This window comes from Melanostigma gelatinosum (genome assembly GCF_949748355.1).
Source record: "Melanostigma gelatinosum genome assembly, chromosome: 11".
Classification (NCBI taxonomy): Eukaryota; Metazoa; Chordata; class Actinopteri; order Perciformes; family Zoarcidae; genus Melanostigma; species Melanostigma gelatinosum.
Window position 1 is genome coordinate 19,584,828 of NC_136644.1, and position 26,207 is coordinate 19,611,034.

Here is a 26,207-nt window from a genome sequence, read left to right on the forward strand (position 1 = left end):
TTTGTCTTCCTATCTAGTATGGTCCTGTAAAATTGATTTTAATTTACCCATTTTTCGATCGTAATTTGTGGTTTCATTTATTTTTTCTAAAATAAATTGTAAAGGAAACAATGTGCCACTATGAAATTGCTTAAACTAGCTACGTACTGATTATCCATGCAATATACACTTATTTAGAAACGCAAATGTTATTTGTCCATCCTACTAATCTTTATCCATTTTTCTCTACTCTTATCTCACTCCACCACCTGAGCTGGAGTGAGTATGCGCTTCTGACTGAGAAATAAAGTGACCAAATATAAACTGATTTATCATGTAAAGAGAAAGTAATGTTTGCTATTGTGTGAATGAGCGACATTCAGTATTTTACGCCTGTTTATACATAGAAAATCACTCATTTATTAAGAGTTTTTGTTTTGTTTTTTCTTCCTAACTTAATTTTTTTAACAATTATTTATTTGCTCTTTTCGCAGAGACTCAAAGTTCCAGCAGTACATCCAGAGCTTCCTTTACGACAAAATACTTATTGTATGGATAAGTGTGTTGTTCACCTGCAGTGGAAATGCTGACTAAACAAGTCTACTCAGATCAGGTTGTGTTAGTCAATTGTACCCCAATATAAATGGACATGTAAATCCCATAGTCTTGTATGCGCTGCACATGTTTAGTGAATATTAATAATTCAAATGTAGACTAAAAGTATCCTCAAGTTTAGGTGAACGTTAAACACAACACATAAAGTGAAGAACTTTGAGTATGATAACGTGTCTGTAAACCTGCTGAGTGTACTTCTTTACTTTGTTTTCTTTCTATTGAGTCCAGTCTGCATAAAGCTGCTAATATTGAGTGTAATGAATTACAAACAAGATAACCCTCTGGTCTAAAGTCAGATTTGCCTTTATGCTTCTTATTGGGATGTAAATATGTAAAATGGAGCATTTTTCCACTCCACCTATCATGCATTATTATCATTAATGTGAAGAGAAATTGTCCAAAACACTCTGCAGCCCACAGTGATACACAGTCCTTGAACATTTTAGAGGTGCCTGGTTATAAATAAAGAATGCATAGCGAGTAATACCTTCAAAACAAGCTATAATTGTAAATATAACAACAATCTGGGGATCACAACATATTGCTACATGTTTAGGGAAAATTAACCTCTGCTACCACCTGCTGGCTAAATGTATCCACTGTCATTGGAGTTTAATGTTTACTTAATACTTTACATAAACGACTCATAACGTTTACATGTATTTTTTCAACAAATACCGTTTAAAATACTCTCTATAGATGTGTTCAATCATAGAGTTTAAAGATATTTTTCATTGCGTTAATGAATCGACGGAACCGCGTGTCGGAGGCGGTGCCCTACGTCACCGGAAACAGGAAGAGGATGAGTTGACATGTAACGTTAACTTGTAACCTGTAACACACCTCCATGCAGCTGGGACGAGGTCAGCCTGAATTCTCATTTCAAACAATTTTGTTTTTTTCAACAAGCGTTTTAATTAGCTGCATTTGTAACAACTGTGTTTACGCTCGCAGGGCGGGGAAAACGTCGCGTTCACATAATGTTAGCTTAAAGTCCTACGGAAGATAACTGTTAAAACTGCAACTTGTGTTGCTGTCTGGAAGTTACGTCACTGCAAAGTGTATGGGATAGAATAGGGTTCCGTCATTTTGTCATTTAAATAATAAAACATGATAGTTCATATGCTGAAAAATAGCCTTTGCAAAAAATATCCCTTGCACTTACTGTATTCGTATTAGTTTGTGGCACTTATTGCATTCGTTTGTTTCTGCACTGTACTTTGGCTCTGGTTTATGCTCTTAGATGCTTGTTTGAAAAAAGGAGATGCACTTATGACTTCTGGTGACTAGTAGTTCTCTTGAAAACCGATGTTGAATACACTTATTGTAAGTCGCTTTGGATAAAAGCGTCTGCTAAATGACTGTAATGTTATGTAATGTAAAAGCCACCACTGACTCGTTTTCCATCTTGTCTCTCCTCCTAGATGCCCCACATTTACCATAAAATGCAACGGTTTGGCTTCTCCCTCCTCCCCCACATCGCTTCTCTTCCCTCCTCATTCACTGTCCCCTCGGGCACCACGACATGCTGCCTCAGCCAAAGGGTCTTCACTGGTCCCCACACTTGTTACCAGAGCACCATCCCTGGTCCCAGCTGCCAGCACAAGAGGGGTGTGAGCACAGCCCTCGGGTCGCACATACAGGACCTGAGCGGGCCTGAGAAAAGACTGTTGGACAAACTATATGAGGGGCTGATCGGAGGACAGCGGGCGTCTCTGGCTGAGTCCATCACTCTGGTGGAGACCCAGCATCCCAGGAAAAAGGAGCTGGCCCAGGTGCTGCTGCAGAGGGTGCTGGCCTACAGGAAGGAGCAGGAGAGCCGTAATGGAGGGAAGCCAGTGGCTTTCCGAGTGGGTGTGTGATCTGTGTTTAAGTGGTTTGTTTTCAGCTGGGCTTTTTGTGAAGACACCACCAAGGGAACTGAACGACACTACACACCCTGTCCACTAGGTACACCAATACAACAGATCTGCCACATATTCTGCATTTAGCAAGACTATAATATTTGTGTTTACACTGTCTGTTATATGTTTATTATTGAGGTTGTACTTATTCGTAGTTTTTTTTAAAACTTGTACTGGACTACATTATATTGAAACAAGTTTCTAATATTCTTCCTGCCTCATGTTTATACATGGGGGGGAGGGGGAGGGGGGGGGGTAAAACATTAGAAACACCTTTCAGTTTAATGCAATCTGGCTAAACGCAAACTACTCCCTCAGTAATAAACTCTAATGCTGTAGTTAACGTGATACCGCTCTGTCCCTGTCAATCAAAACTAAACATCTTTTTAAAGGTGGAGTTTATGGCTGAGCTGTTGTATTGGATTGCATCAGATTTTACAAGTGTACCAAATGAAGTGGCCACTGAGTGTATGTATAGACCACGTCTCCTCCAAGGTCCTATCAAGTACAGTAACGCACACTATGCATGGCCCTAGGCCTACTTTGTGGTAATTTGATGAATACACTATATTTAAGAATGCACACCTGTGAGCACTATAAGCTAAATGATTAATGTCTTTAGAAAAGGGTCTGACACAGGGCCACCGCAATATAGGCTGTTGGGAGGAGTTGCTGGTTCATCATGAATTTGTCCCCAATTTAAATTCCCATTTAAACGTTTTCTTATCAAACCATAGTGTTCCACAACACAGAAAAACAAGAATCCCCTTGATGATTTAACGATGCTGTAGTTTTATTGTGTGCCATAAGTCAAATTATTTCAACTTCTGAAGCAAAATCATGCTTCATTGTTGCAATTGAGAACAAAACTGCGCAATCTACATTTTCTCAACGGAGAAAACGGAGCTAAAATGCAGTTAAAAAGTTAAATATTATAATCTGCTTCGTGTTTCAAATGTTTCTACAAAGCGTGCAACATCATTTTAAACTTGGTGATAGGATGTCCCATGAACCTTTGCAGTCATAGTTTGTATGTGCACAGGCTTTTACCACACTTTAGGTCCACAAACCGGTTGTCTCTACAAAGTATTAAGTGAGGAAACCCCGTCCTTGGTGCCAGTTGTTGCTGATTGGATTGCTTTCGTTTCTCAGGTCTGTCCGGTCCTCCAGGAGCAGGGAAGTCGACCTTCATCGAGGTGGTGGGGAAGATGTTAACAGGACGGGGACATAAGGTGTCAGTGCTGGCCGTTGACCCGTCCTCCTGCACTACAGGAGGTAAACTCAGCATCATCGTCATCATGTATAGGATTCTGATGAAGCTTTTGGGTGCTTTACAATGCACATTACATTTATTTGTGAACTTGTAATGTGTAAAGATTTAAATTGGTTATGTATGTTTTGATGCCTTAATTAGGCTACAGCAGCACTTTTACTCGAATGAATGTTAAATTCATGACACAACCTGACTCGTCCCTCTCGTTGCAGGGTCTCTGATGGGTGATAAGACTCGTATGACTGAACTCTCCAGGGACATGGACGCCTTTATCAGGCCATCTCCGGCCTCAGGAACACTCGGTGGAGTCACCAGAACAACTAATGAGGCCATTGTTCTCTGTGAGGGAGCGGGATACGACATTGTCCTTGTAGAGACCGTAGGTAAGTTGTTATTTTTGCTGTTGTAATATACACCTTTTTTTTTATATAAAAATAGGAATTGTCATTTTCTGACAATTGCGTGAAAATGATAATGTGCCTTTTTTTGTGTGAACAAAATAAACCAAACCACACAAATTCATCAATGTTCAGTGCTGTTTTAAAATTGCCTTATAAGAACTTTTCCAAATTAAATACAGTATAAAGTGAACAAATGTGTGTCTTGAGGTCAGTAAATATCTGAAATTACACGACAATCTCAGCAAGTATTCGTTGTAACTCTCAGTACTCAGATTTTGATACTTATTCCTGCCGATACAATCTGGTCAATACTAGCTGTTGAGGTTTGAATCTATTCAGTGTGATGGACATGCAGTTTGTGGAAGTTCATGATTATTCAAAAGCATTTTTGAACTTCTGAACAAGTCCTGAGCAAGACTTTCTTTTCATTTAATTTTTTTTTATACGGTGAATTGCTTTTATTTTTCTTCTGTTCATACAAGAAACTGTCGGATACAACGTTCATCTCAGGGCTCTTCATTATGGATTTAGTTTTCATTGATTTACTTATTGTTCTTGTCTGATTTGCTGTGAGGGTAAGCGGTGTATTTTGTCACATTGCTGATCTGTGTCGACACTTAAATCTGTCTTTTTGTTTGTAGGTGTGGGCCAGTCAGAGTTCGCAGTGGCTGACATGGTTGACATGTTTGTGCTGCTGATTCCGCCAGCAGGGGGCGATGAACTCCAGGTCAGTGGAAAACACGAGCTGAGCAGCAAGCCCATCAGTGTCCAATGTTGTTTCAACTGAGCCGGAAGAAAGAGAATAGAAGATGTTCCAGGTTGAATAATGTTCATGTTATAAAGTTGGTCTGGTAGTGGCATGAAAACAATTTACTGAACATTATTCTTTACTTTTGTCATTCAATAAACTTCAGATAAGTTTGTTTGATATGTAGCTAAATGAATGACTTGAATAGCCTAACTCATCAGGATTAATATTATGGTGATTATTGTGGGACATGAAGCATTTTTTATATATCTTAAATTAAAAGTCATCAAACTAACATCTATACAGTAAACGTATGTTATTCAGATTTTAAGTCGAGTATTCTCAACAGCACAGTTTGACTTGTTTAAACTATAAATTGCAAAAGTGCCACTAAACCATGTGCCATATAGATTTTACGACGCATTACATGACTCCAGCGGAGCAAAATAACTTATGAAGCCCAGACAACATTGACAGCTGCAGACTTTCTCTACATCTGCTCTAGCCTTGAGTCACCAGCTGAATACAAAGACCTGAACTGAAAGGACATTTCAACCTGTGGTTTCAACAGGTGAAGGGCACTTCTTAGAGTAACGGCTTCAAATAAACTCAACTGCGCTCCTCGCTTTAAATCACCTGGAAGCTGACAGCAGAGAGGGATCGATGGAGAGCAACAATATCGGAGCAATAAATTAGTAAACTGGCAGCCGACCACAGCTCCATCCATCACTCTGTACAGAGATCCCTCAGCAGATTAGGTGTCTAGACATCAGATTTATTTACAGTGTTTTGAGAAGCTAATGACCCCCCCCCCCCTCCCCCCTCCCATTTAATGCCAAAATCTCTGTCCAGGGTATCAAGAGAGGCATCATTGAGAGGGCCGACTTGGTGGTGGTGACGAAAGCGGATGGAGACCTGCTGGTGCCAGCCAGGAGGATCCAGGCTGAATACACCAGCGCACTCAAGCTGCTAAGGAGGCAGTCCAAGTCCTGGAACCCTAAGGTGTGTGTAAGGGAATGTGTGTGTGTGTTAGTGCAGTGAGGAAGGGATCCAACAACAGAATAAAGAGGCATTTTAAGAAATACAGAAGGATAATTGACAAGTGTTCAACGTTTGACTTACTGGGCGGCGGCAGCAGCAGCAGCAGCAGCAGCAGTGCTGCTCTGTGTAGCCAACAAGCCATCCCACTGAGAGGTCAGTTGACCCAGGATGGGGCGGGAGGATGATGATGATGGTGATGATGTCATGGCTTCATGGTTTCAGTACTGCAGTGTCCCACCCCTCCCTGCATGTCCCAGCTCACCCGCCTGCCTGCCTGGCCTTGTCCTTTTGTTTTCCCAGCCCAATGCAGCATCTGCCCACTGGGCAAGCTGCCAGGAAACACTCCCTCCCCCACATCCCACCCCTCTCCTCACCCCCAGCCCCTACTCCTGCTGGGCTGCTGTCTCATGCATTTCGCTGATTAGAAGCCTGCGCACTCAACATAAAAGCTGAGAGGCTTCTCCTCGTAGTCTGCTCTCTGTATCTAGCCTGACTTTTTGCTGTCTTGCCCTCTTTTGTGTCTGTCTTTTTTGGCCTACAGTAGCATAATCTATGATTTAGTCTCTCGCCGTCTCTCCTCTTCACCAGTCTGCCCTCTGTTGTCCACCGCGCTCAGCATGAAAACGTGACGTATGAATGGCAACGACATCAACGCTGCTTCGATTTCTAAGTTCTTGGTAATATGTGAAAAATCTTGAGACCTAACTACTTTAACGAACAATTAGGGCTGCAACTAACTATTCTTTTTGATTGCGATCATTGTTTGTTCCATAAAATGTCAGAAAGATGTAGAAAAACTATTATTAATTATGAGTTGGACTATGGGATGTCGAGAAACTGGTGCTTTGGGAGCTGAATGTGTCTCTTGCTAGTCTTTAGAAAAGCTCACAACTAAATGGCTGGAGTCGCCCTTCATGGGGTCAGTTGTTCCAAGAACAAGTATTTTCTCAATTAACTGATCAGTAGAAAGTAGTTCATGAGGTCACGAGATTATGCAGAGGAAAAGTAACATTTGTTTCTTGAAAATAATCAAAATGTTCATAGCTGTTAGCACAACAATCTAAATCCCATTTGATCCATTTTCCTGGGACAGATGCAACATCTTCAAACGTAGATAAGAATAAGAGATCAGTGGGGCCGTATAAGGTCATATGTGGTTTTCGTTTCTTTTTTAACTTGTCCTTTGAAATGATAATTAGCAAATGAGCATTACATTTCATTTCACTAAGTTTGATTTCCTGTGTTTGCATCAGACTCAACTGAAGTGCTTGTAAAATGATGAACTTAATGATGCAATTAGAGGATTCTTAATTGGCTGTTGATCACGAGCCGCCAATATTTATCAGCTGTCACATTCAACTTTGTCGAACACCAGTTGATATCAATTACCTCCAAGTGACACATGTAACGTCTTCACACTCCAGCAGCCTGGAGGTGGTGGAGTATCTGTGGATGTGTTTGACATCGACACTGAGGTCGACTCTCGTCTCCTTCTCCAAACTCCCTTTTTCTCATTTTTATTCACAGGCGTTTAATTAAGTGATAAAAAAACCAGAAGGTTCACTTTTATAGAAGCACTTTTATGGGTCCTTCACATCCGAATGAATGGCCTGACTTCTTTTGTATTCCTGAATCTGAGGCTCTTTGTCTTCTCGGTTGAATTTGAACATTACGCTGAGTTTCATCACGTAATTTCTCTGAAAAGAGACACGCGGTCACAAGAAGGAAGCACACGAGTGACATTTATCACCAGATTGCTTGTGTGAAGGAGGTTTTAGGGACATGACGGCTTCTTCCAGGTGGAAGGTGCATTGCTAAAATGATCCTGAACAGAACGGAAAAAGCAGCAACGCTCCAAACTCAAGTGCAATTATCTATGTTCAAAATGTTCCTTTATCCTAGGAAAAAAAGCTTATGCACCTTTAAACTATATCTTTGTCAAAAGAAACCCGAAGTGTTTTGGTGTCACAGTGTAGAGCAGTATTTATTTTAATGGTTGTTTTTATTGTCATCCAGGACCTTATTGTTTGACTGCTTATCCAAATGCACATTAATCAACACTGACGTTTTAAAAATCTACATAATGCGTCAGGGTTGCTCTTGTAGCCCCAACATGAATAAGAACTGACAAAAATAATTAAAAAAACCACAATATAAAGTGACTTTGCATGAAGAAATAAGAGGAAATTCAGTTTTAAACGAACCTACAGACAATTTTGAATGAAAAGTTTAATGTTTTTGGGACAGATGTCAGTACAGAGACAGACGGGAAACAAGGGGAGAAAGAAGAGAGTACGACATGCGACGAGGATCCTCGGCTGTAGTTAAAGGCGGGATATTGTAGTTCTATATTTAACCATTTGGGTGCCAGGAGAATTTTAACCTTTGTTTTAAGTTTGATAATAAAACTGCTGTGCACAGTGGATTGTATAGGTAGAGTATTCCAGAGGATTGCTGCTCTCATAGAAGAGGCTGATTGTCCAATTTTGCAGCATCTGCACAATACAAGTCGCCTCTGGCAGCTTTTCTTGGGGGTTCTGTCCATGAGACGTGTAGTTCCACACAGAATCTCAAACACGAGGCACAAGTCCACATCACGGTTCCAACTCCCCATACCAAGTAGACAATGGACGGCAGTTTGCTGTGCCTATGGTGATACCCTCAGGCTGCACAGTGGAATTGTCCAGACTACCACCTGGTCGTTGAAAAAGAGACTCTACTAAATTCACACATGCATCCCGAACCCCCCCCCCCCCCCCCCCCCCTACCCCCCTAACTTCCTCTCCAGGTGGTGCGCGCCTCCTCGCTCACCATTGAGGGCATCCCAGAGGTCTGGGCGAAGATGGAGTCGTACCGGGACGCCATGTTGGCCTGCGGTGAACTGCGGGGCCGGAGGAGGGCCCAGCAGAAGGTGTGGATGTGGAGTCTGATCCAGGAGAACGCCCTCTGCCATTTCCGGAATCACCCCAGTGTCCGAGAGGCTCTACCTCACCTCGAGGAGAGGGTCACCAAAGGAGCCATCTCCCCGGGCCTGGCTGCTGACCTGCTCCTCAAAGCCTTCTCATCATCATCACCACCGCAGTGATCAGTGGGACTGCACTTCTGGAGACGGATGGCTCACGGTCAGTCAGGGCCACTGCGTGCCAAGGAAAGCCAGGACAGAGGGAGAATATGTGACCTTTACTCTGGTTTGCACAAAAAACAAAAAGAGCAGTCTTGCTTTCTTTTTTTTACACTTAATTTGAAATTCAAAGCACCTGGATGGAAGTCACCCCTCCACAGAAACTTCAATCAGGAGAGGAAGAGCGTGCTGTGAGGTGTCCCCTTCTCAGCTACTGCTTGCATCCATTTGGACAGTGGACAGCAAAACAAAACATTACAGTTGTGTTTAATATTGCTGTGAGATATGAAATGTTGCAGATTTGTCCTCTGGGACAAAGACACTACAGACCCGTGTTTTAATACGATTCGGGCAACATGGTCTTTACAGAGAAGAGTAGAGACCATGTTGTTACATCTGGAGTTTGCACAGTACCCATCACCTTTATGAACGGGGTCATTAAATGTGACTGAATATATTGACATGACAAGGACTGTAGCGGTGTGATTTATTTCTAATGATTCAGTGATCAATAAGAACAAGAAAGGATCCGGCTCAGAGAAATGGGATTTGTTCTGCTGAGCTTCAGTGGGCATTGCTCCAATAACAAACACACTTCCTCCCTTTGAGAAGCACCTGACCTACACAATGTTTTTATTCACTATTTGTGTTCCTGAGTTGAATATTATATTAAAAAGAATGATGTGAATCTTAAATGGATGAGAGTAACATTAAATCTGTCGGTACAGTTCGCCGAGCTTTTCTCTCTCCTTGTGTTTGCTCATGATGTGAACAAAGGGGGAGTGATTAATATTACCTCCACGAATATTAGTCCTGAGATTTGTCAGACGTAATGAAATTTCTTCTGCACTCTGGAGCCAGGAATGTCAGTGCTAGGTATCGCAGAAATGAGTCGGCTGCTTCTAATTCAGGCCAAACGCACTTTTAATATTTTCAGAATTACTTTCATAATGCACTGCACTGCTGGACGCCGCCAGAGAATTCTAGACAAAGAGAAGTCACGCACGCATAACTCCAGTGCAGCTAGTCTATTCATTTAAGCAGACACACGCTGCTTCTTTCAGGGTAAAGAAGACGACCCCAATGTCAGCGACATATGCCTTCATAATCTATATTACAGGTATTTTCAAATCACAGACATCGGCCATTGTAAAATATATGTTTAAAGTAGCAGCGCAAACTAGGGTTGCTACGAACTTCTTCATTTAGTCGATGCAATTCCGGTAAAATTGTGCTTAAGTTGCTGAAAATTGCTTTTTTAACCAAACCAAATTATGATGACCCTAAAATTGAGAAAAGCAGCAAATTCTCACATATGATAAGCTGATATTAGCTGCTGTTTTGGTCATTTTTTGCACAATAAATGATTTGTATGGTAAATTGCTCTTTCTTCCGGTCAGCGGCAGACAGTAGGGATGGGATTTGATGATATAAAGTATGTATTTATGTACACGATACTGTATGTCTACGCCCTGTGGGTGTGAGTTTCCACTTTCCTCCGCCACTAGAGGTCTCCCAAATTCCACTCGGCTTCTGGATTCATTATTCTAATGACCGGGCCCTCAGTGCCAACCACCCTCCGCTTCTCAATGCCCCCGCCTCCTGCCCTCCATCCATTCTTCATTGAGGTTGCCTAGGGTGCCAGGTCACTCAGAGGTGAGGACATCAGCTGCTGACACTCTCCTGGAGCACAGGCTGTACTGTAGTCTTTCGCCTCCAGTGCCAAACCTTCCTCGGTCCTCGCTGAAAAGCAAAAAAAAAAGAAAAGGAGCCGTGCTCCAGTACAGGACAGGAGGCTTGAGTGTGCGACTGTACGGCTTTCAACCTCGGCCTTCTCTTTGAGAAGTAGGCTATATTTCAAGGCGAAAAAAATCTGTACTAATCCATGCTTGTCCTTGCTGGTTTGCTTTGGGGAAAAAATGAGCATGAGCCCCCCCAACCTGCTGGACGCGCTCCCAGGTCGCTGCTCGTTTGCTCCCGCCTGCCTACGAGAGGAAGAATGCCCCTTGAATGCAGATGGTTTCATTAGGTCTGAGTAACACCCTTCTCCTCCATCATGCTGACACAAACACATACACACTGTACTGCTCTGGCTTTGCAAAAAGGGAACAGTGAGTTCTGCAGCCCTGGCCACACTCCGCGCACACACACACACACACGCGCACACACGTACACACACAGTTGCCTCCAGTGTAAACAACGCCATGCGGTTTCACGAAGGAAGATTAACTCAAATGCTGCCGGATCGTGTTCGGCCATTTTAGCCTAAACACACCCATGTGTTTAGCATTTAGCTGGGTCTCTTGAATGTAAGCAGAGGACAGAGACTGGCTCTTTGAGGTTCTTTTTTTGTAATGGAAGGGCTTACATTGACAGCCTCTCTTTGTGTCAGCAGTCTGAAGTCAGAATGCTTTCCTGGCTCAGGACAAAACAAATCGTTGCCCTCATACTGTTGTAATTGCAGTCTAAATCCTCAGTTCCCCCCCCCCCCCCCCTCCCAAAACCTCAATGTCTGGAATGAGCGCTGAACAATGGGGCTGCTACAAATGTCAGTTAATAACAAAGTGAGCACATCGTGGCATGGAGGGACATCTATGTTTTCCCCCTGTTGTTGGTTGGGTCAGAGTTACAGTTTGGTTTGTTTTCTGGTCAGATCAGAGCGCGAGGGGGAGCCCGACACTGAGGGAAATGTCAGACTGGCCCTCCTACCAGGCTGATTTGGGAGCTGTGCTTGTACTAGTGTGACAACCGGTCATGGGCTGCTGATCCACAAAGCCTCACACCCCCGTCCAGCTCTCTCTGTTTGCTCTGCACCGCCTCACACACACGCATACTCTTTGAACACCCATCCTGCTCACCACCTACACATCTTGTACATACATACAAGCCATCCATCCCCTGTCACACACACACACACACACACACACGCTCACTCACACGTGTGCGCTGCCTGCCTTGTTGCCCAACTGGCCGCTCCGCCTCGGCTGGCTGCGCTGCTGTCTCTCTGTGGTGACAGATGAGTGTGCGAGAAGCATTTCCTCCAGGCTCAGGGCTGACTTTCAAGACGGCTGCACAACAATACACGAAGCCACACGCTAATGGGGTTGGAGTGCTACAGCAAAGCCCTGAGTGAGTGAGTGAGTGAGTGAGTGAGTGAGTGAGTGAGTGAGTGAGTGAGTGAGTGAGTGAGTGAGTGAGTGAGTGAGTGAGTGTGTGTGTGTGTGTGTATGCGCTTGTAGATGTAACACCCCACTCATTATGCTCCTCTGATTGGGCACCGTACAGCCTCTTTATAAGAAGACCCTTATGGCAACATGTCTTATTATCTCAACTGCTGAGATGGATGTTAATACCGGGCTGCGCTGTGCATGCTGTGTGCTCTCTAGCCTGTAGAACGATGAGATGTGGTTGATATTCGAAGTCCGTCTCATTGCATGGGCTAATTCTATTCAACCTGGAGAAGTCTGCTCGATGGTACGGTCAGAATGCCCCAGGGAGACCAGTGTGTACCTCTGCTTTATTACCCTCCTGAGGAGGCTTGCTCTCCCACACATACACACTCCACTGTTTGCTATGTATAATTTACTGGGCAGCCTATGGGCCCAGGCCTTCATCTGCAGGAAGGCGCGAACAGAGCCTCGGCGCCAGTAATTGGACTTCAGAACTGATTGGGGAACTTGATTGACCCCCGGTAATGGATTTGAGTGAATAATTATTTGTAGTTATGGTTGGAAGATGATATCAGGGAGAGAGAGACCAATCCCACCAGTGTGACTCACCCCTGCCACCAGAGCAGAACGCTGCCAGCACTTAATTAATGGAATCCAGCTGCTCAGACTCCCCACGTGTAGTGGCTGATCAAAAAAACACACAGGGGTCTGGTCAGAAAAAGGGTTATCTTCATCCAACCTTTCCCTTTCGCACAGCCGGCAGCCCGTGGCCCATCACAATAGTGATTATAAATTCTTCTCCACTCCAGGTACAAGACATTAAGGTTGATAATGTCTCCATTATTTTTTAACTGCCGGTGGCAGTGCTCAGCGCAGCCCACGGCAGCCATGTTAATGAGACCGCTCAAGATGGCAGGCAGCGCCTCCTCAGGACACAAAATGCAATCACTCTTAATCCAGCACTTTAATTGCTGGCCAAGCCTGCCTAAGTGAATTCAGCTGTTCCATATCTGCAGGCAGGAGTTGCTGCACCTCGAAGAACGCTCATCATACTCGCAAAGATAAACTCAAAAGCTTCAAAAACAAATGGGATGTGACGCGCGGTGGTCCGTCTGCTTGAAGCGGAGGCTTGTTTTTCTGCTTCGAGGGTGTCGGACGGAGACTGAGAACTGAGGAAGCACAAGTCAGATTTTCTTTTCTCTTCCCGCACTGCCTTAAACCCATCATTTGCAGAGTGAACAGCAAGCACCTTCCTTCCCATACCTCTCTTGTATCTTCCTCTCTTTGCACCTTGACTGACCAGCATCATTATCCTCACAGCTCTCCTCACAGTTTCTTTTTCCTCTCCTCTTCTCACTCTCCTTAATCCGTCGCCCAGTCCTCCTGTCATATGTCCTTGTCTCCCCCCTCCTCCTCTCTCCCCCTCCGTGTGACCCCTCATTGCCCTCTTGCCAGTCTCTATTATTTCTGGCTGCCCAGTGCCGGTGCTCCGGGGGGGGGGGGGGGTGTTATGACAGGTAACACTGGGCCGCACACTCTCTCTGGTAACATGTGCGCACACCCACACCAACGCCATGATTCACTGTGTATGGGTAACTGCCAGGCGGCCCTGGCCGTAACCTTAGCTCCAGCAAAAGTGAGTGATGAGGCGCGGTGGAGTAGAAACACACCTTTCCCCATTCTGTTCCTTTGTGCTTGCAAAACAATGTCTTTTTTTTTCTTCTTCTTTACATGACGCGTGATGCGTTCACACTCTTGGCAACCAGTCGGAATGCTGTAATTGTTCTTGTTTAGCACAGAGGAGGAGGATTTAACCGGGTAGTGGCTGTTAACTACTGCTACCTCTCCCTCTCGCTCTCTCCTGGCATGGCCTGATCCCCGTGTTAATGACCACTCACAGTTGCTGCCCTGAGGGGCTCCAGGACAGAGTCAGCCAACATCAGACCCTCACAGCCACCTCCAAGACCATCTGGTCAAACAGCAGAAAATATCTTCCGTATGTTATTTGTCTTTTGCGCCCATTGTCTTTTGGCTTGTAAGAGGAGGCGCCAAGTTACAATTTCTTTCATTCATAACTATTTTAAATCGGATGGGATTGCTTCAGCGGAGGGTCCAAGTGTGTTCCCTGAATGGATTTCCCGCTCATGATGTCTCATTTATGTCCAGCTGCCCTCTATCAACTACTGAATCGCCAAGTTTTGTCAGGTTCAGGGCCAGTAATGAGAACCGTCATCCTCTACCCGACCGAACAAGCTCTATCCACCCTGGACAAGATGGTAGCTCCCCGGTAGTCGATCAGCGGTTGTTGTTACGGTGGCATGTTCCTGGCTCCCCCGTCTGATCCAGGGCAGCGCCCCACATTACCAGGCCTGTGAGGGCCAAGGGGCCGGCATGGGTTTGTCACGCCACGTTGACATTTCAGGGAACTTTGCCAGGACACCACAGCAGATTTCGTCCTCCTGGACACTGGTGTGGGAGCAAACGTGTCAACCCGGGCAGATGGGCAGGCGTCAGTGCCAACCGCACTGGACCGTACCGGACCGCTGGCCTGGCAACTGTCAGCCAGCCAGCCAGCCTGCCAGACGTAGCGCTTCCTGGCACACAGTGGAGGAGCAAGTGTCTCCCTCTAGCAGCGAGCTCTGGGAACATGGCTGTCTGCGTACAAGTTATTGCATCTCAAGGTAAGTATGCAGAGCAGAATTGAACTGACTTTGATCGTAGAAGTTCAGGGCTGTCAGCACTAAAGTGAAATAATTCAAGCAAACCAGACAAAGGGACTCTGAGTTTTATATTGCTCATGCTAATAATCTTTATTTTTAAGCAACTCTAGACTGAAAAATATCACCTGAATTGTGTCAGGTGAGTCTGGGGGCAGCACAACTCGTACCGTCTGTCATACATTAATAAAGCGCTGCAGCAATATGCATATAAAAAGTGCAGACTGTCCTTTTCCTCTCCGCTTACTGCTGATGTTATTCTCAACGTTTTGGTCCTGCTGGCCTTCATCAGCTATATGTTCCTTATACATACATACCGTACATACATGTATATCCTGGGTCAATTATTCAGACGACCAAACGTGCTATTTCACATTCATACAACACCACACTGTCAGAAGGTTAGAAGAGGACTAAAGGTAAATGTGAGCAAAGATATGAATCATAAATCAGAACTTTAGAACTTACACAAATAGGAACTCACAACAGGCCCAGATTGTGCTGGATTTGGTTTTTTGTGACTCGACTTCAGCAGATTTTATTTTACAAAAGGCGACATTAAGGAAAGTGTCACGACAGAAAGACATTTCCCTTTTATATTTATTATTTAAAATTGAAAAGACAAGTTTGTAATTCAATTTTTTCAAGTTTAAACTGCACATTGTCTGCAGACCAGAAAGAAGATGTCCAGTTCACGTTTCATTTCATTATAGTTGTGAAGCTAATGTCTGATCAAGCGTGCTCAAGGAGGATTTGTGAGTATATGTGTACATGTGTGTGTGTGTGTGTGTGCGTCTGGTAGCATCAGCGGTGTTAGCACACACCTGTTTCTGTACGGGGAAGCCTGTGTTTGTGCTGCACGTCTGACCCAGGCCTGCTTGGAGGGAGGGCCATTAATCTTTGCGAAATCAAATAAATCAAGTGCACTTTAGAAAAGAGCTGTCAGTGTAATTGTTGTGATGGCCATTCCCCAGCTTCTCCAGGGTGAGCTCTATTGAAAAGTGTGCCAGGGAATGCACACTCACTGCCGTCTCCCCCCAAAAAAAGGACTCTGACTCTGTAAGGACTCTGAGAAAGGATATAGCCGAGGCTGCCCTCTGAATGGAGACATCTGAAGCTACTCAGTAACACGATGAGCACTGCTGAGAGCGATGAGATTGAAGTTTGCAGCCACGTTTTTTTCCTGCCGCGGACTCCATCACGGTGGGATGCTCGGACAAGGCCGCCGCGGTGTAGTGTGCCCGTCTTTGTGTTTGATCTTCCCTTTTGTGAAATGTGTCCAAAGAAACGCCTCCTAATGCTCCTCTCTGCAGTTGCTGCTGCTGTTTAAACGGTTTTTTGCTCAAGAGGAAGCCACCGCTGTGATAACACATCAAACCTAATCTCCGGCTCCGGCCGCAGAAAGAGCACAATTTACATTGGAAAGAATGCGAAACCCCTTTCAAGGAAACCATACTGGTGGTTGCGGAGATGAGCCGGAGCAGATAATGGGGATGGAAAGAGCAGCATGTGAATAGGCTGCCCGGCACTCAGCGCCCCCTCGCAACCAATGACGGTTAAATGGCTATCAGGGCACCTTGGCAACCATTTCTGCGCTGCTTCTTCTTCTTCTTCTTCTAATTTGGCTGTGAGCTGGCTGAGGAGGCTGCATTCATCAGTCAAACGTGCCTCTGCTCTTCCCTGAGAAGTGTTTGCTTATGTTCCATCTCACTGGAACAAATGTCATCTTTTTTTTTTTAAGGCTTTAGATTTTTATAGTGTACTTTAATTCCAAATATCCTCTCAAGATAAATGTTTCTCCAACATGTTTCTCAAGGTTCCAGCAGATGGTGCCAAACTGTGTGTGTGTTTGTGTACAAGAGTGTGTGTGTGTGTGTGTGTGTGTGTGTGTGTGTGTGTGTGTGTGTGTGTGTGTGTGTGTGTGTGTGTGTTGGTCTCTTTAAGTGTGTCTCTTTGTAGGAGTGTTGTTGAGAGATGAAGAAACCCACCGTCACTCACCTTCACATCAGGTGTCACAATAACCAGCAGAGAGGAGCAGGACTAAAGGCTTTTCAGATTAAAGACTGTATTTCTTCAAGGTTTCAGTAGAACACATTATAATCACAAGCACTAGTGTGTGCAGATGGAGGGGTCAGGGTGTTGGAGACCCATATTGAGCCTATTTATAATGAAGTTAAAAATATTTAACTGCAACTTCAACCCTTTTGATCGAAAATGATCTCTAAAGACGCACAGTACAGCGATTCATCCGGAAAACAAATCCCCGGCACGCTCGAGAGTTACAAAATGTAAGTTAAAAACAAATGCAAAAAAAAAAAAGATGGCTGGACATGGATGGATGCGGTCTCTTTAATGACCCACTCTCTTCTCAAAATGAGAATGGATGGAGGGATTCCGGGTGTCCTGATTGGAAGATGGATGAGTGTGCAGCTATGGCTTTAATTGATTGAAGACAGGAATTCAGTTGGGGATAATTGAATCATGAAAATCATTAAAAGCTCAAGTGCATGAGGTAATTAGGAGAGCCGGCCAGGTTGTAATCAACTCTCATTCCAAATCATCTTTAGGATGCAGACTAAAAGGAGCTTGTTATCCTGAAACGTTTACGGTTTCGTGACATTTGATGTAAAACATCAAACCGTTCTTTTCACACAAAGGTGACGTTGAACAGCTTTGAAGCTACTTTTGTGGATGACTCTGATCATATTTATTAATAAATGACCGCTCTGTTTTAATATTTCCGTTAATTGGTCTCCGGGCCAGTTTTCTTTGCTCCAGATTCCAAGGGTCAGCGTTCTACTCCATTACTCCATCCAGGGAAATGAGCAGCCTGATTCGTTTTGGGCTTGACCTCGCTACTCTGTTAAGCTCTCGATAACAAAGTCTCCTCGTTTCAGATCTCAGCAGACTCCGTTCATTGATCGTTGCATCTCGCAGGTGAAAGACGACGTGCGTGTGTAGACGTTTCAAAATGAACATCTTGTCCCGTTTCAGTCAGAGAGATTGTAAACTGCCGAGAGTCAGTGGGCGATACATCTTGAGGTTCAGTGTCACAGACGATGTGAATGAGGTGCAGCGCCAACTGTTACCCATAGAAACCAAGTAACCTATGGCTGGTGACTGTCATAGACTGCCATGGTAACAGCAACGCTTAACAACAGGGGAGTTGGCTGGCTTTTGTCCTATCTATTTCAAAGACATGATCACACTTAAGTAGAGCTGCTCTCCCTCTGCTCATTACCAGCCTCCTCCTCCCCCCCCCCCCCCCCCTCTTCTGTAATGTGTTTGTCATCCAGTTGGAATGGCCAAGCAGTAGCTTTATATTTGAGGCAGCACCCAACAGGGGGTATGATCTGTCCTCCCCACTGATTCAGGGAGTCTGGATATGCTAGGCCCAGGGACTTGTGGGTAATCCCCCCCCTCCCCCTCCCCAAACACCCCCCCCCCCGCAGGGCTTCCTGACTCAGATTGCTGCTGACCCCCAGCCGAGTGATGTCTCACCCCAGAGAGTGGGGAAGGGCCGCAGCGGGTGGGGGGGTTCGGGCAGGCAGTGATGCTATGCCCGTGGGCTGGGCACCAAACACGCATGTAAATACATGTCCCACCAGGCGTGTCCAACCCCGACTCAGTGACGCACCACACGAGCCTCCAGATCATCTCTCCCCCTCGGGTGGACCTCAGGTGCGAATTGTCTTTCGTGCACAGCCATCTTTGTCTTTGGCTTGCACTTTGCATGTATTTATAGCAGCCTGTGCAGACTTGCACAACTTCCACACACACTATTGTGGACTGAATAAACATGGGATTTCATGTTCACCAATTCATTTTGATGCCTAATTCACGAATCAACAAGCGGCCTCAGCGGAGCCTTGTTCTGCGTGCGTTGTTGCTCTGGCTTCAACCCCGTGCCAAATCGATTCCAGAGGCCATTTTCTTTTCTCTGTGAGCCAGTGGTCCTGCTCTGCAGCCTGTACTGGAAGCTGTGTAGGACAGGACTTTGTATGTTTATTTTCTCTGTTGGAGCAAAATAAAAAACAACAAAAAAAAGCGGAGATCTGTCTCCACTTAGCAAAACCTCTGCTCGTGCACAGGGTAAAAACCACGATGGTGGATGGTGGTGAGGAACGGGGGGGAGTCCTGGAAGTATTGATGCCGAGTGAAGCATGCATGGAGTCAACTGTAAAATAAGGAAAGAGCAGAAAAAGACGAGGTAAACAGGAGGGAAGAAAAAGAGTATAGAGTGAGGGTAAAAGGAGAGATTAAAAAGATGTACATGGAGCTGTGAAGGCGGGGGAATGTGTGAGGTGTATGTAGTGAGCAAAATGGAGGGAAAAAGGGAGAGAGAGGCCAGGCAGCTGGGAGCTCCCACAGACACGCACTTCTGTCTAAGCAGCTTTCCTCTCAGGGCAGGGTCACGGCGGGATTACACTTTTGGCAAACAAGAGGGAGCTCCTCTCTCACAAAGCCGTGCACGACTCCCCCATGACTCTCAGCAGCTGTAATAAAGCCAAGGCAGCCTGAACCTTCACACAAAAAGCTAACACGCCATCGATCGACAGCGGCCAACTTTCGCGAGGTGGTGTCGAAAAGGTCGACATTGTGCAGACAGCTCGGGCCGGGGGTGAAGGGCTATTATTGGGGCGAGGGAAAACTCCGGCGTTTAGTCTTATCACAGAAGTTCCTCACTTAGTTGACAATTTCACCGAACCTGTCGGCGCAGGAGTGGAGTTATTGTTCGTCGGCAAATGAAGAAAAACAGCCCCAGTGTACAGTGTGGTGTTCCAATCACAAAATCCAAATGAGGTTTTCTATCCTTTCAATCAATAGCCATCCCCTGCAGTGCCTGCATGTCTCTTCACTTCCTAATCAACACTTCCACTCGTAGGGGAGGTCAGCTGAGCAGGCGCACGGTGCCCCGAGCGCTGCTTTGAACTTAATTAAGCAGCTTTAAACACAGCCGAAAAAAAAGATTCATTATAACACGGGCAAGATGAGCAGCGAGATGAGAACGTGGCTCTTCGACAGAAGAGATTCGGCTTCGGATGGCTGGTGAACCCATGTGGGTCAACATCGAGGGCGCGGCAATGGAGGTCCCGCAAGGAATGCCAAATCCTTGAGAAACTTAGAAACACTCGGTTAAAACTTCACCTCAGCTTGGATAAACCCTGTGGAAGAGACACACATAGATGTAAACAGTGATATTGTCTAGTTAAAGCAATGCTAAAACGAAGAAAAAAAAAGAAGAGATAGAGCGGTAAAGATGGCGGCGCTCATGTGCCTGGAAGGCTGCAGTGTGCCACCAGGGTGCTGTGAGGCAAGGCCCGTTAAAGGAGAGCTCCAGACCAAGGTGTTCTATAGCTCGGGGGCTAACGGTGATAAATGAGTCCCTTAATGTCGGCAAACACTTTATCTCTGCTTCATCTGTTTTCATTAGGCAGGGCCAACCTTTGGCTGGGCGAGAACGTGCAGTAACTTTCATTACTACAACACAGAAAGGAGGGCGAGAGACCTCCCATCGGTCTAATAAAAACACCAGCTAGACACCATGACAGATCCTATTTCTTAGTATTATGATGGCACGCCACCGATATACATTAGAGAATGCTTTGTCCCTCAAAGATGATCAGTGCTGTTCCTTAACTCACGTCCCCGTCTCCCCACTGAGTGATGTCCACTCTTATCTGCTGCCCTCATTGCTCTGAAACATGCTGATGCATTTCCTTTCTTTTTCTGAGAGGAGTATGGAATGGGCACCAAAGTTTTTGCATTTCTTTTAACTTGGATTGCAGAATTTTGATTTAAGTGTGTATTTATTTGAATGTGAGCGACACGAATAACAAGAGGGGCACTCGGAGCGTGCAGACCTCCACCAAGGCCAGTTGTCCTACCTCGCAATTTTAATTAAAGTGAAAAATGATGCGTCTCCGCCCTGTTCGTTTCCGATCCACTCCAAAAATGCAACGCAATCTCCCTTGGTCCCTGCTACACCTTGGGCCGAGCAATGTTGAATATTATTCAACTTTCAGTGGAATCGTACTGTGATATAATTTTATATAACATTGTTTTTGTATGTGATATTGATAAACAACTAAATTGCTAATATAATCAATTATAGTATAGTATGCCACAAAATGCAATGAAAGATGGATGTCATTTAAAAGTCATAGCACGATATGGAAATTGCGTAAACAGGTCAATAGTATAGAATGTCAGTAAAGTGTCATAGTACAGCATGCCATTCAAAAGTAATAGTATAGTATGCCATACATATTTCATTCAAAAAAAGCAATATTATAGCATGTAATAAAAAAAACTTATGATATAGTCTGTCATGAAAATGTCATAAAAATATTCGTCCTGTGTTTTAGCAGTTTTAAGACTTAAAAAAAAATGTAATCTAATGCCAATTGAGGCTTTATTTTTAGAATTCAGTGACTTTGACTTTTTAAAGCCTGTGTGTATGTTTCTCTATATAAGGTCATTCTATATGAACTGTATTTCTTGGACTTAAAATACTTAAATAAGGCTTTTCAAATATTCAGTGGAGTCGAACAACTGTAGATGTCAAATATTTAATAATATGCCGACTGTATATTTTCAGTTGACAAATTATAACCAGTGGCACCAGCAAGATGCTACAGCTGCTAGCTCACAGACGGTTGAAGTGTTGATGTAGTTAAGGGATCCGTTATAAGCAGCACAACGATGAGAAACTACACTAAACGTTTATGCATTAAAGACGATGAGCATTTGTGTCACTATTCAGTGAGGAAACGAGTCAGCTAGGAAGATGAAAAGAGTTTTAGGAGGCGTTTAGCAAAGTGCACGAGCGATGAATGTGATCTACGCCGTCAGGAGAATGAGCAGAGGAAAGACAAACCGCCGACGTAATATCTGATGTAAGCTTTACTTTCAAATCCTGTTACATTTAGACCTGGCAAGTTGAACATAAAATAATGCCAAACAAAGAAAACAAATACAAAACCAAAAAAGTACAAATGATCTATTTACCAGTTATCGTCACAACCCTGTACAGCCTTAACAATGGAGTAATAAAAAAAAGCTTTGTACAGCACATACCAATCTTTACCGAGTGCCAAAAGAATAGATAGCTGAGCCTTTTCTAACCGGAACATAACGCCAAACTTAAAGCCACCTGATTGTAGACAGTGCAGTGGGATGCCAACTAAATGCAACCAAGGGAGTTAGTTTTAAACACAATGAAGTGCTAAAGAACTAGAGCGAGGGCAATGGCATGCAGACTCTGAAGTGCTGAAAAGGTAGTAAAAAAATAAAAAGGTCACTGTGCTGCGTACAATTGGGCAAAAAATAAACAATAAGTGCTTCAGAATATTGGTTTTCCAAAGGATAGAGCCCTGTTGCCTTGACATGACACTCAAAATAGGTGGTACATAATGAAGTGCAGCCGTTTATGATTAAGCTGTAATAAAAGGCAGACATTTAAAAAAAGAAAAGGTGTCGAGATCGGACACATTCTTTTTTTTTTTTAATCTTTTGGACCCTGACAATTAGTTTGACTCATTCTCAGAAGTCTCAGGTGGTTTCCTTCCACCAAGTGGCACTAGAGTATAAAAGATAACGTAGATAGTACAAGGAGAGTGTGTGTGTGTGTGTGTGTGTGTGTGTGTCGGAGAGATGCTCCTTTCACTCCAGACATGCTGCCAGACATTGACGGAGCAAAAAGGAACAAACAAACAGTGTAACGGGGGACAATCGAGGCTTCGCTCCAGACGAGGACGTGACGGATTCAATCCTAGCATCACATCCTGCGGCGTGTTACATTTTGGTCTCGACAATTCATGTTCTCTGTCCAATCAACATTTTTCTGACATGATTAAAGTAGAAAAATAACAAAACAAAAAAAAAAGCAACACATGATTCATTGTAGGAAAATGCATGAGTAAAACAGACAAAAGGAGAAAATAAAACAACAATCCCTTTACAATAAGAGATTTTGGCTTGAAGACCACTTAAGAACACAAGCGCTATAGATAATGGCTAAAGCTTTTTTCAAAACAAAATGCTTGTACTTTGCTGCTCCGTCTCGCAAAACGTACTTCTTTTTGAACATTTTACGGATAAATACATATTCTCTTCATCAAAAAGTGCAGCACTGTGCAAAACTGGCTATCACAATTTAGCCTGGGACCTTTAGTTCCCAGGGAGAGCTTGACCTATGCTGTCTAATTCATGCAATTTGTATTAATTTACATTCTCCGTTTTCACAGAGGCCCTTTTGCACTGCTAGAAATGCTTACGCGTGAAACTGAGGCTTGACGATCGAGTCGTTCCCAGCAGCTACCGTCCACTTCACACTACGGTAACTCGCTGGATCTACGTCTGCACTTAAAAAAAAAAGGGAAAATAAAAGGTTTAAGTGCTTTTGGCTTGAAGTGTAACTATATTAAGTGCAATTAAATCTCAAAAGGTTTAAAAGAGACGGGGGGGGCAGTACCAAAATCTGCCGGCATACAGAAGCCAGTGCCATTGAAAACAATGCTGTACAAGTGAATGGCTTTGCTTCATCATTGCACCTACAGGAGCGGCTTTTTTTTTCTCCACGATGGGTTCCCTATGAATGTTAGTAGAAAATGTTTTTATTAGGATGTAAAAGGCTCAGTAAAAAAAGTGAAAAAAAATGAAAGACTGAAAGAAAAAGACACAGAAGGCCACCAAACACGCCAACTTTCCCGTCTCTTCCAGCACAGACGACGTCCCTGCTCACAACTTCTGTATCGCTTCTTTTTTTTTCATGTACATAAACAAAAATACATTCATTCAAGTCATTTTGGAACAGTTTTTTTCTTTTTTTTTTGTACACAAAAAATTACAAAAAGCTCCAAAAAGCACCATTGAATCGGCCTGCGGTGACCGGGTCTGTGGGTAGCTTGCTAACCCGGAGCCGGTCACCTCCACAAAACACCTCATATATCTCTTCTAGGGGCACATAGTTCTGCATATCAAGTTGCGCTGATTTCCACCTGGTCTCAGAAATAATCGATTGACTGTTTCTCATTATTTCACTGTGAGTGCAAATCCATTTTACATTTATATTCAAATCTAATTATTGGTAATAAATGTAGAATGTTTCTTGTCATAAGTCAGAATTTCCTTATTTACATTATCACAGCTTATCTTCTGTTTCGGGAGCTTACAAAAAAAAACTATTACAATTAGCTAGTAACTCATTGAAAGGATATTTATTCCGAGACAGAGGCGATATCAGGCAGCAGCTATGCATAATATGGTTTCGCCATTATACAAAAAAAAACAACGGAAATCAAAAGGATGGGAAGGGGGAGGGGCTACAAAACTATGTACAAGACTTGATAAATAAGTACGTGCGTGGTTTGAGGCGTTGCTTTGGAAACGTGCCTTTTTTTACGACGAAAAGCGCTCCCGTTTCATTGGTTCTGTCCACGTTGCACCGCTAACACTTCAGGATATCTCGAATTTAGCTTCCTAATGACGTCAAAGCTAGTTGAAACACAGGCATGCTATTTCGATGCATAATAGCAATAGACAAAAATGCACTAAAATATAGCACTTGCAAGTTTTTGTTTCATCTTTTTATATCTCGTCAAACGACTAAAAGAAAAATATCTATAAAACTGAGATACGTTAGTTTCTTCAGATAATGCAACTGGGTCCAAGTCATTCAGACATTTCAAAACAGAACAAAAAAAATAAAGGTAATAGAGAGTAGTAGTTGAAGTAGTAATAATTCAATTGATAGAACTGATAAGAAAAGCAGCTTCTTGATATAAACGCATTTTTAGCATGTACAGCCTTTTTCTCTCATAAATGTTTTTCTTGTCTTTTCTTCAATATGTTTGTCTGCTCCAGCTTATTCTGCTGGTCTGATTGGAAAAGACGTTGCCCCCACTGCAGTGGTCAAGTGTCAATTCACACCACCGTCCGAGGAGTGAGGGGAGGAGGAGGAGGAGGTGGTGGTGGTGGAGGAGGGGGGCGAGGTCAAACAGTCTTGGCCCTCTCCATCAGTCCCAGGTAGGCCAGGAAGGAGTGTTTGTGGGAGGAGGATGAGGGGGAAGAGCGGGAGGGCGACGCCGAGCTGGAGGAGAAGAGGAGAGGAGATGTGGCGGGCCGCCATCTGGAGTGGAGGTGCGAGTGGAATGTGAGGCGGCTGTTGTGGGTGAACACGGTGGTGAGGGGGATCATGTGCGCCCGGTCGCAGTTCCTGTACTGCTCGAACACGTGGCGGGAGGAGGGGAGGAAGAGGGAGGGGCTGCCGCTGCTCGGGCCACCGGGGTTCCTGGTGGTGGTGCTGCTGCTGCCGTTGGTGCCGACCAAGCGGTGCAGAGGGCCAGTCGCATCCAGTGGGCGGGACTTGCCCAGCGTGAGTGACAGGGCGACGGACTGGAGTGCCTGGGACGCCGTCAGACTCATGAGAGGGCTGTTACTCCCACTCCCTCCGCTGCTCCCCCCTCCTCTGCTAAACAGGAAGTTCTCCCGGCTCTTTCGCAACAAAGAGACCCCCGGTGACGTTCCCTGGAGTGGAAGCTCCTCCTCTGCCGCCTCCTCGTCATCCTCCTCCACTTCTTCTTCTTCTTCTTCTCCTCCCAAGCCTCCGTCCAGACCCCCCGCTCCTCCGCTCTGGTGTTTCTTGAGGTGGCGGCTGAAGACGAAGGGGTGTGTGGTGGTGAAAGGGCACTCTTGGCAGCCGAAAGTCTGGCGCGGCGCGTGCTTCAGCTTCTTGTGCAGGTTGAGGTTGTCCTTGCGCTTGCAGCTATAAGAGCAGCGGTCGCAGTGGAAGGGCCGCTCGCCCGTGTGCACGCGCACATGCTCGATCAGCTTGTTGGCCGTCTTGGACAAGTAGCCACACTGCTCACACTTGTAGTGGTTGCCCAGGCGGTGCCCGCGCATGTGGGCCTCCAATGAGGCCTGGTCCGGCCACAGTCCCTGGCAGATGCGGCAGCGGTACTCCATCTTACAGTGCGTCTTAAGGTGGCACTCCATGGCCGCTGGACGATTGGTGGAGTAGATGCAGAAAGGGCACCTGGGCAATGCAACAAAAGGGGAAGTAGGGAGGGGAGGACACGACACACAAAAGCAGGACAACAGTTGAAGGGGGGAGTGTACGTTCAGAAACCACAGAACACACCTTGAAATTGAATAACACAAAAAATGATGAAGAGGAGAAGGACAGGTAAAGGAAAAAGTGTGCGTCATGTAGAGGTCTGTGTGCTCATGGTGGTA

General features: G+C 44.7%; 2 protein-coding genes across 3 annotated transcripts in view; one reads left to right on the forward strand and one right to left on the reverse strand.

Moving 5' to 3' along the window:
- Positions 1-1,398: 1,398 nt before the first annotated feature.
- mmaa (metabolism of cobalamin associated A) lies at positions 1,399-9,697 on the forward strand. The gene is made up of 7 exons (XM_079279357.1): positions 1,399-1,457; positions 2,019-2,448; positions 3,651-3,773; positions 3,984-4,154; positions 4,814-4,899; positions 5,773-5,922; positions 8,750-9,697. Exons 2-7 carry the CDS (start codon positions 2,019-2,021, stop codon positions 9,044-9,046), a joined length of 1,257 nt encoding a protein of 418 aa, XP_079135483.1. The 5' UTR covers positions 1,399-1,457; the 3' UTR covers positions 9,047-9,697.
- A 12,182-nt stretch (positions 9,698-21,879) lies between these two features.
- Positions 21,880-26,207, reverse strand: part of znf827 (zinc finger protein 827) — a 63,619-nt gene continuing 59,291 nt past the window's right edge. The window contains exon 14 of one of the 2 annotated variants that reach the window (XM_079279233.1): positions 21,880-26,007. In XM_079279233.1, the coding sequence (XP_079135359.1) occupies positions 24,966-26,007 (1,042 nt within the window). In that variant the 3' untranslated portion in view covers positions 21,880-24,965. The remainder of the gene's footprint in view (positions 26,008-26,207) is intronic. The other variant, XM_079279232.1, reaches the window with a different exon arrangement.

Bases quoted from the DNA above. Each gene is read 5' to 3' on its own strand.
- mmaa (XM_079279357.1), top strand. From the start codon at position 2,019: ATGCCCCACATTTACCATAAAATGCAACGGTTTGGCTTCTCCCTCCTC. The intron at 4,900-5,772 runs GTCAGTGGAAAA...ATCTCTGTCCAG, and splicing joins CAGGGGGCGATGAACTCCAG to GGTATCAAGAGAGGCATCAT. The intron at 5,923-8,749 runs GTGTGTGTAAGG...CTTCCTCTCCAG, and splicing joins CCAAGTCCTGGAACCCTAAG to GTGGTGCGCGCCTCCTCGCT.